This window comes from Capra hircus, chromosome 4 (assembly GCF_001704415.2).
Source record: "Capra hircus breed San Clemente chromosome 4, ASM170441v1, whole genome shotgun sequence".
Classification (NCBI taxonomy): Eukaryota; Metazoa; Chordata; class Mammalia; order Artiodactyla; family Bovidae; genus Capra; species Capra hircus.
Window position 1 is genome coordinate 15,619,951 of NC_030811.1, and position 19,954 is coordinate 15,639,904.

At 44.7% G+C, this 19,954-nt stretch overlaps 1 protein-coding gene across 3 annotated transcripts in view; it reads right to left on the reverse strand.

Moving 5' to 3' along the window:
- AGK (acylglycerol kinase) overlaps positions 1 to 9,526 on the reverse strand; it is a 94,723-nt gene extending 85,197 nt beyond the window's left edge. Inside the window, exons 1-2 of one of the 3 annotated variants that reach the window (XM_018046854.1) lie at positions 9,384 to 9,526; positions 3,527 to 3,644 (exon numbers count right to left, since the gene is read on the reverse strand). In XM_018046854.1, the coding sequence (XP_017902343.1) occupies positions 3,527 to 3,627 (101 nt within the window). In that variant the 5' untranslated portion in view covers positions 3,628 to 3,644; positions 9,384 to 9,526. The other 2 variants (XM_018046855.1, XM_018046856.1) reach the window with 2 other exon arrangements.

A 19,954-nucleotide genomic window follows, 5' to 3' on the forward strand; every position in this document is an offset into this window, starting at 1 on the left:
AGAGAAAATAAGACTGTGAAAAAGCCAGGGAGGGCATATGAAAATGGTGCTGAAAAGTTGTATAATATGTTGGATAGAGGAACCAAGAACAGAAGGACGTGAAGAAGGCAGGGATGAGTGATAGATTGGAAGAAAATGGAGGGCCCAAGAGACAAGAAGTTGATAACACTGAAAAAGGGGAGTAAAGGAAGAAAACAGGGATAACAGAAGGCTGACATGAAAGATTCAGATGCTGAAGTTCCATATTTCAGGAGAGGAACAGGGACAAGTGATAATAAGGTTTAGCATTCAACCAATGAGAATGGATGGAGATGAAAGAGGCAAAGGCTTAACGTAACAGGAATAGATGAAGTCAGGGAAAGGAAAGATGAGGTGCCACTAGATGGGTCATTCACATAAACACTCAGGGCATTGAGAAAGATAGCAAGACTTAGAGAGAAAAGGATATTGATAAGCCAGGCACTGAAGCCTGAGTCTGATGCAACAGATGAGACCCCAGAAATCTGGCTTATGGTTTTTATGGTTTTATGATATAGTCAGGTATTATGAACCTCAAAGGAGAAGAGATTTTTTTTTATAAGATGATGAAAGAGTAATGGTTTGGAATAGGTACTGAGAAGCTAGGAGAATGCCAACACATTTGCAGGCAAGGGTAGCTTCTACTTAAGAGAGTTCGGGGGAAGATTTTCTCAGGGAAAAAAACTAGATTAGTATAAAAAATTGTGTTAGGACTGTTATGTGAAAAGTTGGGGGATATACAGATTTTTTTTAAAAACGACAATAGAAGGAAACTACCTCAAAACAATAAAGAACATGTATTAAAAGCCCACAGCTGATATCATATTCAACAGTGAAGATTGAAAGCTTTTCCTTAAGGATCAGGAAAAAGGCAAGGATGCCTGCTCTTGCCACTTCTACTGCATATAGTACTGGGAATCTTAGCCAAAGCAATTAGGCAAGAAAAAGAAATAAAAGGCATCCAAATTGGAGAGGAAGAAGTAAAATTATGTTTGCAGATGACATCATCTTATATGTAGAAAACACTTGAGATGACACACACACACAGAATCAGAATAAACAAATTCAGCGAAGTTACAGAATACAAAAATCAGTCATGTTTTCACACACTAACAGTGAACAAATAAACAGATAAACAAATGGCCAGCAAACATGAAAAAATGTTCAACGTCACTGATCATTAGAGAAATGCAAATCAAAACTACAAAAGGCCATATCACACCCATCAGGATGGCCAGTAATGGGGGACGGGGGGGAGTGAAAACAGAAAATAATAAGTGTTGATAAAGATGTGGAGAAGTTGGACCCTTGTGCAGCTGGGACTGGAAAATGGTACAGCCATTATAGAAAACAGTATGGAGCTTCCTCAAAAAATTAAAAATACATATACCATTAATCCAGCAACCCCACTTCTGGATATATATCCAAAAGAACTGAAAACAAGATGTTGCAGCCATATCTGCATGCCCAAGTCCAATGTACTAGCATTACGCACAACAGCCAAGAGGTGGAAGCAACCCAAATGTCCATTAATAGATAAACGGATAAGAAATGTGGTCTACACATACAATTCAGCCTTAAAAAAGACAGGAATCCTGCCATATGCTACATCAATGAACCTTAAGGATACCATGCCAGGTGAAATAAGCCAGTCACAAAAGACAAATACTTCATGATTCCATTCACATGAAGTATCTGCTGCTGCTAAGTCACTTTAGTCGTGTCCGACTCGGTGCGACCCCATAGACTAAAGCAGTCAAACTTATAGAAACAGGAAGTGGAATGGTGGTTGCCAGGGGCTGGAAGGAGGAAACAGACAGTGTTCAACGCGCACAGAGTTTCAGTTTTGCAAGATCAAAGAGTTCTAGAGATCTGTTGTACGACAAAATGAATATACTGCATGCTACTGAGCGTACACTTAAAAATGGTCACAGTGGTAAATTTTCTGCTAGTGATTTTTATCACAATATTTTTAAAGGGGCGGAGGTGCTAAGTAGCACCAAAGCATGCAGGAGAGAAGTAGAGAAAAGCAACCTATGCAGGACAATGGAGATTTGCATTCTAAGCAGCGACCCTGAATGTCAAGGGCAGAGACAGAGCAAAATGAAGCCTTCAGGCTCCTGCTACACTTCCAGTTCAAACTGTTTCAGATCCAGCTGAGAATGTGACCTCTGACTCAGTGCTAGAGACTTAATGGGGCCTTTTTAAAAGTCTCAAGACTACACTATGAGAAGTAACTATGGTACCTTAAAGACATCCTGAACTGAGGACATGGTTATTTCCTCAGACCTTCACCCCGCAGTAGCAACAGCCACAACCCTCAGTGAGAGGGAGGTTCTTCTGCACTGAGCCAGCTGAGGCCTGGACTGGGTGCTCCTCCAAAGGAAACCCTAGTTCCTTCCTTGGCTGGCGCTGTAAGGAGCCTTCCCTCGAGGGCTCAAATGTAGCTTGAAAAGGGAGGAAAAGCCAAACAATTATGTGCTCCAGACACAATTTATTAAAACCTTTCCTCTGCCTTTTTTTAAATATCTTAAAATTTTAAGATTCTTGGGTCTGTTCTTTATATGCTAGCTAATGGAGCTCACATGGTCAGCCTTGAGAATACTTTAGAGGAGGTGGGAATGGTTCATCTTCTCCATATCTGCAGAAAGTAGATACCATGTTTACCAAAAATGATCTCTGACGGGTGAACTGAGGATGTTCACAAAAGGACCAAGGTGAGTCTGCTTTTCAATGTGGAGACTTCCATTGTAAAGCCTGCTCAGTGGGTTCCATTTAACAAAGCAATCAATTAGGACAACTGCATTTTAGAGAAGGTTGCTATATATTTAAGATGTAGCCCTGAATCCCCCAAAGACTACACTGTGACTGGGCCTCTTAATAATCTGTATAATTTTTATTTTAAAAAATTGTTTATTTAAATCTTATTAGCATGCTAAACCAGAAGAAAAGCTTGACACTTTCTTCTCCCTGCAGACCTGAAGGGTAATAACTAAAACCCAGGACTCCCTGGAATCCCTTACTCAAACAAAAGGCTGGAAAGTCTTAGTTTCATTTAAATGAACCTAGGCTAACGAGTTAGACAAAGAAAGTCCGAGTCAGACATTGGAGGGAGCAGACTCAGTGTCCGGCAACGGCCACTGTCACAGATCAAGAGGCTGGAGTGAGAAGAGGAGGACTGAAGCCCCAAGGAGACGTGTGAGCTCCAGCCCTCCACCCTTCCTTGGAAGGCCGCTTGCCTCTCTCTCGAGGCGGTGCTCAGTCTCTCCGTGCCCTGATCTGGTGGCGTATTCTGTGTCCACTGAGGTATAAGTCTCAACAGTTCTTCAGTTTCCACCTCTCGGAACTGGTTACAAGAAGCCACCGTCTCTGAGGTTTTAATATTTGCCTTCCCTTTATACCACAACGTTTTAGAGACAAGCACAGCTGAACAGGACGCTGACCACAGGCCCCGTGGACTGTGCTGCACGTGCAGGTGGGGTGGGGTGGGGGGCCGTCAGATGCTTACCAGTGTTTCCCATAGACCCAGTGGCCTCCCCATGTCAGCAGGCAGATCCCAGCTGTCGTTTTCTTCCAATGATTTCGAAGTGTTTTAAAGAACACAGGCATCTTCTCTTAGGGATTTTCTAGATTAGTACAGGCAGAAAAGAAAAATATAATTATCCAGGGAATCACGTGGGCCCTACGCTTTCATCCTCTTCCTTCTTTCATCCTCCCCACGTCTTCCTTCCTTCCTCCTTTTCCTTCCTAGATACTTCATCTTCTTACCTGCCCACCTACATTTTCTTGCTTCCTTCACTCCTTTACAGCCAAACTATACTTTTTTTCTTAGAAGGAAGAGGAAAGGAATTCTAGGAGTCCTGTCTCTGCTTTCTTTTTACAGTCACTATACCTGTTTAAAAGTATCTGCTTATCCTTTATATATAAAGTGCTTATCATCAAATTAGTAATCAAACTAGTGATGTAAAAGGGTTATTCAAAATAGGAGAAAACAACCAGGCCCTCAATAAAAGAACATTCAAAGAAAACTCAATGAAGAGGAAATATACATAACTGTAAAAATGCTCAACTTCCAAGGTAATCAAAGACATGCGAATTACAAAGAACTATCAACATTCACCATAAAATGAACAAAATTCTAAAATGATCGTATTCACTGATGACAAAAGAAAATGAGACAGACACTCACACACTCCTATAAGGAAGGTAAATTAGCATAACTTTATGGCAACCCACTCCAGTATGCCTGCCTGGGAATTCCACGGACAGAGGAGCCTGACGGGCTGTAATGCGTGGTCGGAAAGAGTCGGACTTGACTGAGCCACTGAACAGGCACACTCAAAACCAAAGTCATGCCAATGTATGGCAAGGACAACCACAGTATTGTAATTAGCCTCCAATTAAAAAAATAAATAAAAACAAAAGTGCAAAAAAAGTGACCATATATACTTCTGTTTTTCTTCACCACACTTATCATGTGGATGGTCCTTAGGTGTTAGTTTACTATCCCACTGGAACATAAACTCCACGAGTAAGGACTTTGACTGCTCTGATCCACTGCAGAATCCTCATGTCCAAAATAAGATCTGGTGCCTAACAGCCATTTGATAAATAACTGTGGAATGAGATGGGGCTCAAGACATGGTACCCCAAACATGGTTGGGGTGTGGACATCTTACTCAGAAAAGGTTTGGAAAATAGCAAAAGCAGGAAGGTCACTCTGACCACCTCCCCACCTTGCCATTTCTTAAACATCATAAAACCCTTCAGTGAGAGGCACTTGCTTTGTCAAGAAACACTCCTTAACACACAGGCCTCTCTAAGGTTTTCATCTGCTACAATTACCTCATACTCTTTACCCTATCACGTTCCTCTACCACAGTCTACTCAAACACTTGGGTCCTCATTTCCTTATGAAGGCTCTCATGTCACGTAAAACTTACATTTAGATAACTTGCATGCTTTGCTCCTATTAATCTGTCTTTGTCAATTTAATTTCCAGACCCAGGTAGCAACCCTACGAGGGTCAAGGAACACTTTTCCCCCACCTACATTAAATTTTTTTTCACTAAGAATTTTTGTTGATGTGGAAAAAACTAAAAAATATAATTTTAAGTAAAACTGGCAGGATTTAAGTCTTATAATAGGCATTTACCAATTATTCAAACACAAATATAAATTTAAAAAAAAAACAGAAATAAACACACAAGACTTTGTAGTAATTCCCTCTTGTGAGTTAATGGCTGATATTTATGTTTTAAATTGCAATGTATTTTTTAAATTTTCTTAATTATTTTCTAGACAGGACATTTTTAACTATGTGTGCATGAGATAAATAGACCAGTGCTGATGGGGCTGGGGGCAGCTCGGGAACAGCTGCTTTTGCTGATTCTAGTTGGCAGGACTAGTGGTAAAGAACCTGCCTGCCAATGCAGGAGATGTAAAACACGTGAGTTCGATCCCTGGGTCAGGAAGATCCTCTGGAGGAGGAAATGGCAACGCACTCCAGTATTCCTGCCTGGAGAATCCCCTGGGCAGAGGAGCCTGGCAGGCTACAGTTCACAGGTTTGCAAAGAGCTGGACACAACTGAAGTGACTTAGCACACACTAGCTCTTTTATCACTCCATTTAACGACAGGGACTCTCTTCTTGACCAGAAACTTGAATCAGGCTCTGAGTTCTGCTGGACTAGGACTTACCTTGGGCTTCCCTCTCGGCCCTCGTAGAATCCAATTTGAGCAAGAATCCTACTAATGTGGTTTAGTGAAAATCTCCCATCCCCACCATTGGAATCTGACCACCCTGGATATCTTATCACCCTGGTCTGCCTTCAGCCAGAATTCTACTGGGTCACCTAGTAAGAGTCCCCTCTACCCCTGACATTTCTTTAGCAATTTTCCATCCACTGACGCCCTGCTTCTTGGCTATAACGCCCATTTGTTCTCACTGGAGTCAGGCTTGAGTCCAAGCTCGTCCCCTCAGTCCAAGACCATGCCTGCAGCGGTTCCTGCACCCACCCAGATGCCTCTCCCCACCCTGGAGGGAAGGCTGTCTTACCAGTCTTTAACAAGTGTCACTACTTTTTTCTTTACCGCCACCACTGGTTAAAATTCCTCTCAAGGCCAGACACATCCTTATCACCAGTCACGTGTGAAACTGGTGCCAGGGAGCCCACCTTCCTGGGAATCAGGGCCCAGTGCAGGATGGCACATAAGGGAACCCGAAAGCACATGTGATAATGAGATGCCTCTCCACCTGGCCCTAAAGCGCTCATTCATTCAACGTGCTGGGCTCTGGGCTGGCTGCTAAGCGGAGAAGCACAAGTCTCTGTTCTCAAGTGCTGGCAACTGTGAAAGCCACAAGTACAAAATAATCACATAACGTATGGTTGTAACACAGGGGGAAGGCGATTGAGGGCTAAGTCATGGCTCTGTGAAAAGCCCCGAGAATGACCTAATGTGGACTGGAGGTGACAGGGTGGTCCATGATTGGGGAAGTCTTCCGAAAAGGCATGACATGTACCCTGGGTCTTGAACAATGAGGAGAAACACCAAAGCAGCAGCTAAGGAGACTTCTGCACACAAAGGCCTCACTGACAACAAGGTACATTCAGAGAAACACAAGGGTGTCACCAGGTGTAGACAGGAAACAGGGTCCATGAAAACAAGGCCTCTCAAACTCTAGTGTAAATCTTGTTAAAATTCAAAGAAGTTGTTTAAAATGCGGATTCTTGGGCATGAGCCAGAGATTCTGACTTATTCTGGTCAGGCTGTCAGGGAAACAGACCAGTACCCTGTGGAGCTCCTGGGCACAAAAGCCTGTGCCCCCCATTTCTTGACCTTCCCCGAGTTCCAAAGGGCAGGTTCAAATAGTTGCTAATCAGGGAAGGGAGGGGGATACACAGACAAGGGAGGAGGGGAAAAAAAAACAAACAATAGTGCAGCCTTGGGGGGCAAAGTCCTGATCCTGCCTCAAGTGATAAACCGAAAGACTCTTGGCGCTCTTCAGAACCCCCAACAGATGGAACATGTTAATTATTTGATGAAGCATTCTTCATCCCAGAGGTCACAGTGTGATAAACTCTAGAATCACAGAAGCGCATCAGAAACCCACCTGAGGCCCGATTGAAGGGGCACAGGCCCTGCACAGCTGATCCTTATTAACAACCCTGCCTGTAAACCATTCCTATAAAACTCACCAAGTCCCCCAGAGTTGAGACACACAGGTTTTGAAGGCATGATCTCGCTGTGGTCCCCCTTTGCCTGGCAAAGCGATAAAGCTATGCTTTTCTTCTTCACCCAAAACTCTGCCTCCAAGATTTGACTGGGTACCTGCGCAGAGGCCACTATCTGCATTATCATGTTCATTATTAACCAGTACTCCCATGCTTCTCACAGAGGTCAGCACCACACTGACAAAGTAGTTTGGAGATAAAGGATGGGGAAGGTCCAGGAAGTTTAGAAACCTTCAGGCAGGACCTTGAATCCATGCTAAAGACTTTGGAAACAATATTGACAATAATAAAAAACCCTGAAGGGAATAAGTATATGAGAGACAGGATCACATTTGGACTGTAGAAAAATCACTTTGTAGCAAAACGGAAAATGGGATGGAAGAAGCTGAGTTCAAAGCTACAAAGAGCCAGCAGGAAGTTATTACAATCTTTAGACACATAAATGAAGGAAAGAACAAAGGGGGATGGACTTGGGAGATCTTTAGAAAATAGAATTTGGCAGCACTGAGTGATCAATTAGGGCTTCCCTGGTAGCTCACACAGTAAAGAATCTGCCTACAATGCAGGAGACCTGGGTTCAATTCCTGGGTCGGGAAGATTCCTTGGCAAAGGGAATGGAAACCCACTCCAGTATTCTAGCCTGGAAAAGTCCCATAGACAGAGGAGCCCGGTGGGCTCCAGTCCATGGGGTCGAAAAGAGTCAGACACAACTGAGCAACTAACATGTTCACCCATGATCAATTGATTATAGATGGTGAAAGAAGAGGTACCAAGCAAGGTCTGTACCTGGGCAATGTCTTGAATAATGATTTCAATCATGGGATCTGGGGAGTAGCTTCATAAAGAAAGGTGTTACATGTGGTGTAGGAGATGCTGAATTTGAGATTCCCATGGGGAATCCAATGGACATGATCAATGGGTATCTGGACTTAGCAGTTAGAAGCCAGGAGAAACTGGATAGAAGATATAGATTTGGGATTCAGTGTGAAGGAGGTCAAGATGGAGTGCAGATAAAATACCCAGGGCAAGGACAGAAATTAGAGTAACAATTTAAAAGTTGTTAAGAGTCTGTTTTAAGGCCACCCATGACCCACTGGAACTGCCTTGCGTCACAAATGAATGGGTCTGTGCATTATAAAACTAGTGCAGAACCATGCAAGCAACCTCGAGCAGTGGAAAGAACATTGGTCTAAGACTTCGGCTTAGATTCAAGTCCTACTTTTGTCACTTATTGGCAGTGAGAGCCTGGGTAAGTCATTTAACCTGTCTCTTATGTTTTCATGAATAAAATGAGGATCAGTTCAGTTCAGTGGCTCAGTCGTGTCCGACTCTTTGCGACCCCCAAAGGAGGATACACCTGCTCTGATCAACTCATTCGGCTATAAAGTTCCCACTGTACCAGGTGTCGATGCACTCTGTAAATGTCTCATTTAGGTCATCATCAGAATATGCAACATGAGTTACCAATGTACATGCTTTCTAAGTACCCAACAGAATTCTTACTCCCCAATCACAGTTTAAAAAAAATTTTTTTTTTACTAAAAAATTTAAAGTTGGCATATAATATTCATTGGAGAAATAACGGTTGCACGTCTCATCCAAAATGCATGTTTGCTTTTCCCCTAAGAACTCCCAAATTCCGATTGTATTCGACCCCCCTCACATACGGTGGGGCTCTCCTTAGACTGTGAACCCTCACAAAGCAGGTTCTCACAAACAGAACCTAGTAACGCAGCTGGAATGAATGAATCAACCGACCAGAGACCATTAGCCCTATTTTGCAAAAAAGTTAGCTGAATCGCTTTCTTCCCCGCCCCCCCCCACCCCATCTTACCCCCGGCCCCAAGAAAAGGAAAGGGTCACACAAGTTAGCGACAGCTCTGGGAGCAGAGCCCGGGGTATGTGCCTCCTGCAGGGGCAACAGGAACCGCCATCCGAGGCTCGGAGCTCGCCCAGTGCCGCTCAGCCCGGCCCTCGCTCCCACACCCTCCGCCCGCAGCGGCGTTCCGACAGCGGTCACCTAGGCCCGGCCCCAGGGGCTCCGCCCCACACCCCCGAGTCCAGCGCGCCAGCGCTTGCACGGTCCACGAAACCCGCTCCCGGCTCCCAGCGCCAGCACCGCCGCACTCACCACGGCTGGTCCCGCTCGCCGCCCTGCCTTTCCTGTGTGCTCCCTTAAGAGTCCCCCGCTCTTTGAAGGGAAACAGCTACCCCCGCCCTCGGGTTCCGCCGCGGGTTCCGGGCGCGCAGGGAGGGCGCGGTCTGCAGGGGCCGCCGCCGCCAGGGGACTGACTTAGGGTTTTGATCAAACATTGATTTGATCTCCATCCCTGTGGCTCAGACGGTAAAGCATCTGCCTACAATGCAGTAGACCTGGGTTCAGTCCCTCTGTCGGGAAGATCTCCTGGAGAAGGAAATGGCAACCCACTCCAGTATTCTTGCCTGGAGAATCCCGTGGAACCGAGGAGCCTGGCGGGCTACAGTCCACGGGGTCCCAGAGTCGGCCACGACTGAGCGACTTCACTCACTCCCTCATTCATCCATTCATCCTTACCACCTATCCCTCTGTCGCTCAACAATACTTTATGACAAGCCTAAAAGGCGAACACTGTTTTAGGACCTGGCGCCGAATCAGAGAATTTTAGGCAGTGATATATACCACTCATTCATTATGGACATGAATTTCAGCAAACTCGGGGAGACAGTGGAGCGCAGAGCAGCCTGGCGGGCTACACAGTCCATGGGGTCGTGAAGAGTCAGACACGACTTAGCCACTAAACAACAACATGTACACAAGAAAATGAAAAGAGGTGATAGAAAGTGGGTGGAGAGAACTGTTTTAAGTTAGGCCTCTCCCGGTAAGGGGCAATTAATCTGAGACCCGAAGGCGAGAAGGAGCAGGTCAAGCAAGGTCCTCTTTTTTGAGGGAGGGAACAATCAGGGCAAAAGCTGTAAAGTCTGAGGCAGTTTACCAAGTCAGGGACCAGTGTGGGTGAAGCAGAGAGAACTAAGCAGTGGGTGACAGGGGTGAAGGCGGAGAGGTGGGCAAGACAGGCCAAGGCAGTAAGGAGCTCCGACCACGTTATAGGCAACAAGACGGGAAGACCCGGAGGGTCAAGGGAATGACGTGATCTGATTTGCATTTTGAACACCTTTGGCCACAATGTTCAGTTCATTCTCTCAGTCGTGTCCTGCTCTTTGCGACTGCAGCACGCCAGGCCTCCCTGTCCATCACCAACACCCGGAGCTTACTCAAACTGATATCCATTGAGTCAGTGATGCCATCCAATCATCTCATCCTGTCATCCCCTTCTCCTCCTGCCTTCAATCTTTCCCAGCATCAGGGTCTTTTCCAAATGAGTCAGTTCTTCGTATCAGGTAGCCAAAGTATTGGAGTTTCAGCTTCAGCATCAGTCCTCCTTCCAATGCATATTCAGGACTGATTTCCTTAATATGGACTGGTTGGATCTCCTTGCAGCCCGAGGGACTCTCAAGAGTCTTCTCCAACACCACAGTTCCAAAGCATCCACAATGTAGTGAATAAATCCTAGCAAGTAAGAGAGTGCAGAGACGTCAGGGCACAGGCAGACCACCAAAGGGCAGTTCTAATTCTCTGTCCTCCCACCTCTTCCGCTGACTAGCACCTGTAGGGTGGAGACGATGCCAGTCCATCAAGAATGTTTTCTTTCCTTTTCTCGTCCATTATTGGTCAACCAACAGTTGCAGAGAGTTGCGCATGCGCTAGGCACAGGGGATGCACGCCTGTACATCACCCCTCCCCATGGTCCCTGCCCTCATAGAGTTTGCAGTCCAGTTTCCCCATTTACTGCATAAAGACGCACATCCTTCCTATCGCCCCCCTATATGAACAATTTAAAAGAAATGAGACAGGCCAATGAGATTATGGTGCAGTAAAGCATACTTGCCAAGTTCTAATCCCCAAGGGGCCATATTAAGGGTCGGGTGAACTTCCTAAACCATCCACCTGTAAATTAGGAGACTAGATCATCATTAAAAAAAAAAAAAATCTTGCCTAGCTGTAAAATGTTGTGATATTTTAGGTATGACAGTTGTTTTCAACTCTTCTTTTCCAACCATTTAAAACATCTGCATTTAAAAATAAGTTGCTGAACCGCTTGCCTGCAGGTTAGAAAAATTTGGAACTTCATGCTGCATGGTCCAATGGGCAGATTAAGCTTCAGGGCTTCAGCAGAACAGTGTTTCCCCTCGGTGAGAAAAGTTCAACTTAAATGAGTTTTTCCAGAAGTTTCCAGTCAAAAAATGAAGAAATGTAGAATAAAGCTTTTTCTTGAAGTATATATCTATACCCTATATGGAGATGTATACTTTGTATACTTTATTTATACATACATTTTTTCTGTTGTTCTAGAGCTGATTTTATCTTTGTTTTGGATCACACATCGACAGGGAGCTCTATACTCATGTCTCTCATTAGGACCAACAAGCAACAGAATCCAGGCTGGCTGGCACATCCTTGTCCCGAGTGGGTGTGATCTGACCACATCGAATGTGCTCGTGTGCGTGCTGCCTTGTGAGTGCCCGGGGAGGACAGCTGTGTCAGCTGTCTTTGTATCTGTGCACATGGTGTATTGAGTTTCACGGCAGTTAAAACAGTCCTCCCTCTGTGGTCTGTGACTTATCACCACAATTGGATGAGAGCATGGCACTGCCCAGGCTGCGGATGGGCACTTAATATGATCTAGAAGAAATCAGAAAAGCCTGGTCAGTTCAGTTCAGTCGCTCAGTAGTGTTTGACTCTGCGACTCCATGGACTGCAGCATGCCAGGCTTCCCTGTCCTTCAGCAACTCCCAAAGCTTACTCAAACTCATATCCATCCAGTTAGTGATGCCATCCAACCATCTCATCCTCTATCGTCCCCTTCTTCTCCTGCCTTCAATCTTTCCCAGCATCAGGGTCTTTTCCAAGGAGTCAGCTCTTCGCATCAGGTAGCCAAGTACTGGAGTTTCAGCTTCAGCATCAGACCTTCCAATGAATATTCAGGACTGATTCCTTTAGGATGGACTGGTTGGATCTTGCGGTTCAAGGGACTCTCAAGAGTCTTCTCCAACACCACAGTTCAAAAGCATCAATTCTTCAGCGCTCAGCTTTCTTTATAGTGTAACTCTCACATCCATACATGACTACTGGAAAAACCATAGCTTTGACTAGATGAACTTTTGTTGACAAAGTAATGTCTCTGCTTTTTAATACGCTGTCTATGTAGGTCACAACTTTTCTTCCAAGGAACAACTGTCTTTTAATTTCATGGCTGCACTCACCATTTACAGTGATTTTGGAGCCCAAAAGAATAAAGTCTGACACTGTTTCCATTGTTTCCCCATCTATTTGCCATGAAGCGATGGGACTGGGTGCCATGATCTTCGTTTTCTGAATGTTAAGTTTTAAGCCAACTTTTTCACTCTCCTTTTTCACTTTCATCAAGAGGCTCTTTAGCTCTTCTTCATTTTCTTCCTTAAGGGTGGTGTCATCTGCATATCTGAGGTTATTGATATTTCTCCTGGCAATCTTGATTCCAGCTTGTGCTTCTTCCAGCCCAACGTTTCTCATGATGTACTCTGCATATAAGTTAAATAAGCAGGGTGACAATATACAGCCTTGACGTCCTCCTTCCCTGATTTGGAACCAGTCTGTTCCATGTCAGGTTCTAACTGTTTCTTCCTGACCTGCATACAGATTTCTCAGGAGGCAGGTCAGGTGGTCTGGTATTCCCATCTCTTGAAGAATTTTCCACAGTTTTTTGTGATCCACATAGTCAAAGGCTTTGGCGTTGTCAATAAAGTGGAAATAGATGTTTTTCTGGAACTCTCTTGCTTTGATGATCCAGCGGATGTTGGCAATTTGATCTCTGGTCAAATTCAACCCTAAGTAAGAGACCTCTGATGGTTATTCTAGCCTCAGAGCTCCTCATGGGGTCAACTGAGGCGGTCAGTCTGAGTCATAGCTCACCTACTCCTGCCTCATTCTGCTTCCTTCTCCCTGCCCCCTCCTCCACCCCCCTTTTTTGCAGGTATTGATTCCATTAATCAAGGACTGGAGACTGGTCCTCTCTCATAGGGAGAGTCCTGGAACATCTCTGCTGGGCCATGATGAGAATTTCAGGGTACAGAGAGGGACACTCAGGTCTGACACCACAGCCCTTAGATGCTGGGCACCAGCCCTGAGGTTCAATGGCACTTTCATGCCTTAAATGAGGCCAAAGAACTATCCAGAGGTGCATAGTCAGAGACAAGGGCGTGGCTTATACTCTTCTGCTGCGTTCTTTGTTCACTATTGCTAACAGTTGAGTGAGGTTCCCAAAGAGCAGAAAATCAATTCCCAGTTGCCAGGTGGAGTTTTCCTGGGCCTCCAACTCGTGCCTGGAGAACATTCTGCATGGTCAAAGATAGGGATTTGTGTCTCCTTCACGCATCATGCTGCCATATTTGGTACGTGTTACAAATTGAAACTGGGCTTCCCTGGCAACTCAGCAGTGAAGAATCCACCTGCCAATGCCAGAGACATAGGAGACATGAGTTTGATCCCTGGGTCAGGAAGATCCCCTGGAGAAGGACATGGCAACCCACTCCAGTATTCTTGCCTGGAGAATCCCATGGATGGAGGAGCCATGAGCTACAGTCTGGGGTTGCAAAGGGTCAGACCTGACCGAGCACACACACACACGTATTGAAATAGACTACACATTGAAAGTGTGAGTTCAGTTGCCTATAAAGTTGTGTTTCCCTGAGAGCATTAGAAGTATGTGCTGTCGTTTTTGTTCAGTTGCTCAGCTGTGTCCACCTCTTTGCCTGGACTGCAGCACAGCAGGCTTCCCCATCCTTCACTATCTCCTAGAGTTTGCTCAGACTCATGCCCACTGAATTGATTATGCCATCCAACTGTCTTATCCTCTGTTTCCCCTTTATCCTCCTGCCCTCAAACTTTCCTATCATCAGGGTGATTTCCAATGAGTCAGCACTTAGCATCTGGTGGCCAAAGTACTGGAGCCTCAGCATCAGTCCTTCCAATGAATATTCACAGATTTCCTTTAGGATTGACTGGCCTGACCTCCTTGCAGTCCAAGGCACTCTTAAGAGTCTTCTCTAATACCACAGTTCGAAAGCATCAATTCTTCTGCACTCAGCCTTCTTTCTGGTCCAGCTCTCACATCCATACATGACTAATGGAAAAACCGTAAGTTTGACTACACTGACCTTTGTTGGCAAAGTGATGTCTCTGCTTTTTAGTACACTGTCTAGGTTTTTCATAGCCTTTCCTCCAAGAAGCAAGCATCTGTTAATTTCATGGCTTCAGTCACTGTCCACAGTGATTTTGGAGCCCAAGAAAATACAAAGTCTGTCACTGTTTCCATTTTCCCCCATCTATCTGCCATGGTGTGATGAGACTGGATGCCATGGTCTTTGTGTTTTCAATGTTGAGTTTTAAGTCAGCTTTTTCACTCTTCTCTTACACCTTCATCAAAAGGCTCTTCAGTTCCTCTTCACTTTCTGCCATTAGGGTGGTGTCACCTGCATACCTGAGGTTGTTGATATTTCTCCCAGCAATTTTAATTACAGCTTGTGCTTCATCCAACCAGGGAATTTCACATGTTGTACTCTGCATGTAAGTTACATAAGCAGTGTAACAATATACAGCCTTAAGGTATCCCTTTCCCAATTTTGAACCAGTCCAATGTTCCATGTCTGGTTCTAACCGTTGCTTCTTGACCTGTTCATAGGCTTCTCAGGGGGCAGGTAAGGTGGTCTGATATTTCTGTCTTCTCCCTGAGAGGATTAGAAGTATGCACAGACTGATAGCCAACAGCCCCTCGCATTGGAAGAGTCTTGCTCATGTTTCAGTATCTGTAGTATTTAAGAAACTAAAAACAGAGCTACCATATGATCTAGCAATCCCACTCCTGGGTATATATCCAGAGAAAAACATGCTTTGAAAGGATAATCCACCCCAGTGTTCATTGCTGAACTCTTCACGATAGTCAAGACATGGAAGCAATTTAAATGTCCACTGACGGAGGAATGGATAAAGAAGATGTGATGCACCTATACAATAGAATATTACTCAGCCATAAGAAGAATGAAATAATGCCATTTGCAGCAACATGGATGCTAGGGATCATCATACTAGGTAAGTCAGACAAAGAAACACAAATATCTCTTATATGCAGAATCTAAAAGAACGATGCAAATAAACTTATTTACAAAACAAACTTAGAGAGCAAAGTTATAGTTACCAAGGGGAAGGGGGCATGGGGAGAGATAGTTAGGCAGTTTTGTCTGAACATGTACATGTGTGTACATGTTTAAAATAGATAACCAACAAGAACCTACTATACAGCACAGAGAACTCTGCTCAATATTCTATAACAACCTAAGTGGGAAAAGAATTTGGAAAAAGAATAGATACAAGTCTATGTATAACTGAAGCACTTTGCTGTGCACCTGAAACTAACAACATTGTTAATCAACTATGCTTTAATAAAAAATATACAATCTTTAAAAAAAAATCTTGTTTTCCTAACACAATGACGGACCATCCAGAAACCCACTAGCTTCCCATTCGTCCAAAACCAATCCTGAGATGACTTTCTCTTGGCGCAAAATCTGTTATTAAGAACGTTCAAGGGAAAGGACCTCTGTTTAAACGTAGTGTAAGAGGAAAGAGGAGAGCCGTGCTTACTCACAAATCCCCAGGCATTTAAGAAGTGCTTGAGTGCCCAGTCGGATCGCTTCCTACTGTGGAAAAGAGTGAGAGGACGTGAGACTAAATCAAGGGGGAGAGACTCAAGGTTTAAGGTGGCTTCACGTTTTAACTGCTCGCTGACAAAATATACATATACAGATATACACGCATGTGCATATAAATATTCCCATACTTTCAACCACCTCCCTAGTTATATACATCAACCACATGAAGCTGGAACAACAAAGGTGGCAGGTTAAACTTTGTCTGTGTACTCTGTGGCCTGCACCTCACTTACTTCTCCCCACCTTTGCAACTTCCCTGTACTTGGTCAGCATAGCGAAACCTGATGGTATGGCAGGGGTGGTATATGGAGTGGCATGGGGGAGTGGCCGTGGTAAGCCTACAGGAATAGGACGTTCGTGGTGTCCCAGAGTCTGAAACGTGCAGATGCAGAACAAACAGCCAGGAAGAAAAGAAGACCATGAGAATAAATATACCGAAGATAAGTGCGGCCTTTTCCACCACTGATCCTTGGCTCCATTTGGAATTACTTTGTACCATCTAATGCAGTGTAGACTTTCTTTATCCGTCATCCATTTCCCCATCCATCTTTCCTAAAAGGAACCAAATTTTGCTCAGGTATCTGCCTCTCACATTCACAGTCCCTGCCAGCCTATGACAACTTTGCAGATGACTGGATAACGCCATCCCTGTTGCTGGGAGTTGGTTTACATCACTTCAAGGTGCTCATTGTAATTCCTCTTCCATTAGTTAGTGCTTCAATTAGAAATAAATCAGGTAACTCAATTTAGACCAGAGAGTCTAAGGAGTCTGCTGAGAGATCTCAAGAAAGCCTTCATTCTTCTTAAAAGGAGACATTCAAGAAAGACATGGTGATGACCCTTAAAAATGTTATGCTAAGTGAAATAAGCCAGCGGCAGAAGACCACATATTGTATGGTTTTATTTATATGAAACAATCAGAATTGGCAAATACACAGAGATAGAAAGTGGATTAGAGGTTGCCTGAGGCTGCTGCTGCTAAGTCGCTTCAGTCGTGTCCGACTCTGTGCCACCCCAGAGACGGCAGCCCACCAGGCCCCCCGTCCCTGGGATTCTCCAGGCAAGAACACTGGAATGGGTTGCCATTTCCTTCTCCAATGCATGAGAGTGAAAAGTGAAAGTGAAGTCGCTCAGTCGTGTCCAACTCTTCGCGACCCCATGGACTGCAGCCCACCAGGCTCCTCCATCCATGGGATTTTCCAGGCAAGAGTACTGGAGTGGGGTGCCATTGCCTTCTCCTAGGGTCTGTCCAGTCAGGCTATGGTTTTTCCACTGGTCATGTATGGATGTGAGAGTTGGACCATGAAGAAAGCTGAGCACCGAAGAACTGATGCTTCTGAACTGTGGTGTTGGAGAAGACTCTTGAGTCCCTTGGACTGCAAGGAAATCCAACCAGTCCATCCTAAAGGAGATCAGACCTGGGTGTTCATTGGAAGGACTGATGTTGAGGCAGAAACTCCAATACTTTGGCCATCTGATGCAAAGAGCTGACTCATTGGAAAAGACCCTGATGCTGGGAAAGATTGAGGGCTGGAGGAGAAGGGGACGACAGAGGATGAGATGGCTGGATGGCATCAGTGACTCGATGGATGTGAGTCTGAGTGAACTCCGGGAGTTGGTGATGGACAGGGAGGTCTGGCGTGCTGCGATTCATGGGGTCACAGACAGTCGGATACGACTGAGCCACTGAAATGAACTGAACTGAACTGAATGCTGTTTACAAAAATGAAAGGGAAGGTCTGTCCCACTTTTCCCCACAGATAGGATCATGTGTGTGCACGTGTACTTGTCACTTCAGCCGTGTCTGACTCTTTGCAATGGCTCCTCTGTGCATGGGATTCTCTAGGCAAGACTACTAGAGTGGGTTGCCATGCCCTCCTTGAGGGGACCTTCCCAACCCAGGGGTCAAACCCATGTCTCTTATGTCTCCTGCATTGGCAGGAGGGTTCTTTACCACCAGCGCCACCTGGGAAACCCCAGGTAGGGTCATATGTGTACATAATACCTAAAGTTGCTACAACTATTGTTTAGCCATGAAGGGAGCCAGCCCCAGGGCAAAGCTAGCTCACAGAGGATAAGCAGGAAGAGATGGAAAGAACTTGGGTGCTTGGTGACATCATTGAGGCAAATGGTTGAACTATGCCTGGAGTTTGCTCAAACTTGGACATCCTATAATGTGAAATAATAAATTCCATTATTGTCTAAGTCAGAGTCAGGGTTTTCTGTTCCTTGCAGCCAAGAGCACTGACCTGATAAAGTGCAAGTCATTGGATCTCGGTGAGTAGCAGACACAGCGAGGACATTTTTAAAAAGATAATGCTGAAATTTTAAGGGGAAAACAGATGAAAATAGACGGCAGAAAGAGCTAGTTGGCATCAGTTGGTATGTTTAACCTTTTATTGTTCCTAAAGTCATTTGCCAGGGGACTAACCTGGTGGTTCAGTGGCTAAAACTCCATGCTCTCAATGCAAGGGGCCCAGGTTCGATCCCTGGTCAGGGAATCAGATCCCACATGCCACAACCAAGGGTTTGAATGCTGCAACTAAAGATCCCTCATGTTGCAACTAAGACCTGCCAAAATATATAAACAAATAATTTTAAAAAATCAAATCATTCTCTAACCATTCTCCTGGACCTGGGCCATACTCATTGGCTACAGATTCATTAATATGAAAATAGAGCTAAAGGTTAGAAAATTTATCACTATGAATAGTCTTATATGAAGCCTCTCAGATGGAATCTGCTTATGGGAATAGATGCTCCTCCACCAGAATTTCTCTTATAGAAAATTATGTACAGATTCTTTCAACATTCGTTTGGGTTTATGTATGTATTTTAGGCACACAGATTCTTCTTTAGACTACTTTGTTTCCACTAAGGAAAGTATGAGGTGGAGTTCTCCTGGTATTTAGGCTTAAAATCTCTTCCTTGTTGTGACCTTTAATATCCACTGTTAGTAGTAACTAACAGATTGGAAACATGTAAATGAGGCCTTTCAAGAAACCAGCAGGTTCCTAGGAGAGAGACTATATTCCACGTTTAACATGGATTTTACAGCACCCTCTGCCACGCCCATACTCATCCATGATCTCTACAGGCCCTGTCTTTTCCTGAATGTGACTTCTCTTGTGAGTGCGTCTCCTTCTCCTCGGCCATGTCCTCCTCCTGACAACATCTGGGCCCTGGCTGGCACTTTCCAGTTGCTTGTTTAATATAGGAGTAACAGGGAGAAGGCAATGGCAACCCACTCCAGTATTCTTGCCTGGAAAATCCCATGGACAGAGGGGCCTGGTGGGCTACAGTCCATGGGGTCGCAAAGAGTTGGACACGACTGAGCAATACACACACACACAACAGGGAATGATGATAGGGTTCACATTGATTACATCAAGCAAGGCCTCCAATACTGTTTTGCAAAACCCAGTTTTCCCACAGGAACCCAATTCTAAGTATTCTGGAATAAGAAATTTGGGATGCTCCTGGTGGTCCAGTGACTAAGGCTCCAAGCTCCCAATGCAGGGAGCCCTGGGTTGATCCTGGGTCAGGGAACCAGATCTCATGTGCGGCAGCTAAGAGTTTACATGCCGCAGCTAAAGACCCCACATGCCACGATGAAAACAGAAGATCCCGAGTGCCACAGCTAAGACCTGATGCAGCCAAATAAATGAATAAACGTAAACAAACAAACCACAAAAAACCTCTGGTATGACATACAGTTGAATCTCAGTCATAGTCTTGAAAACCCTCTATCAAATGATCAGAAATTGACCTGTATTTATTTCCCAGGAATTTTCTGTGGTTTCATATTTATATTAATCTTTTAAAATTCACCCATAATAAAATAAATAAATAAATACTCACTCAAAATTATTTTTCTCTGTCAGAATGTACCGAGATCTTTCCAACTTCAAGGTCTTC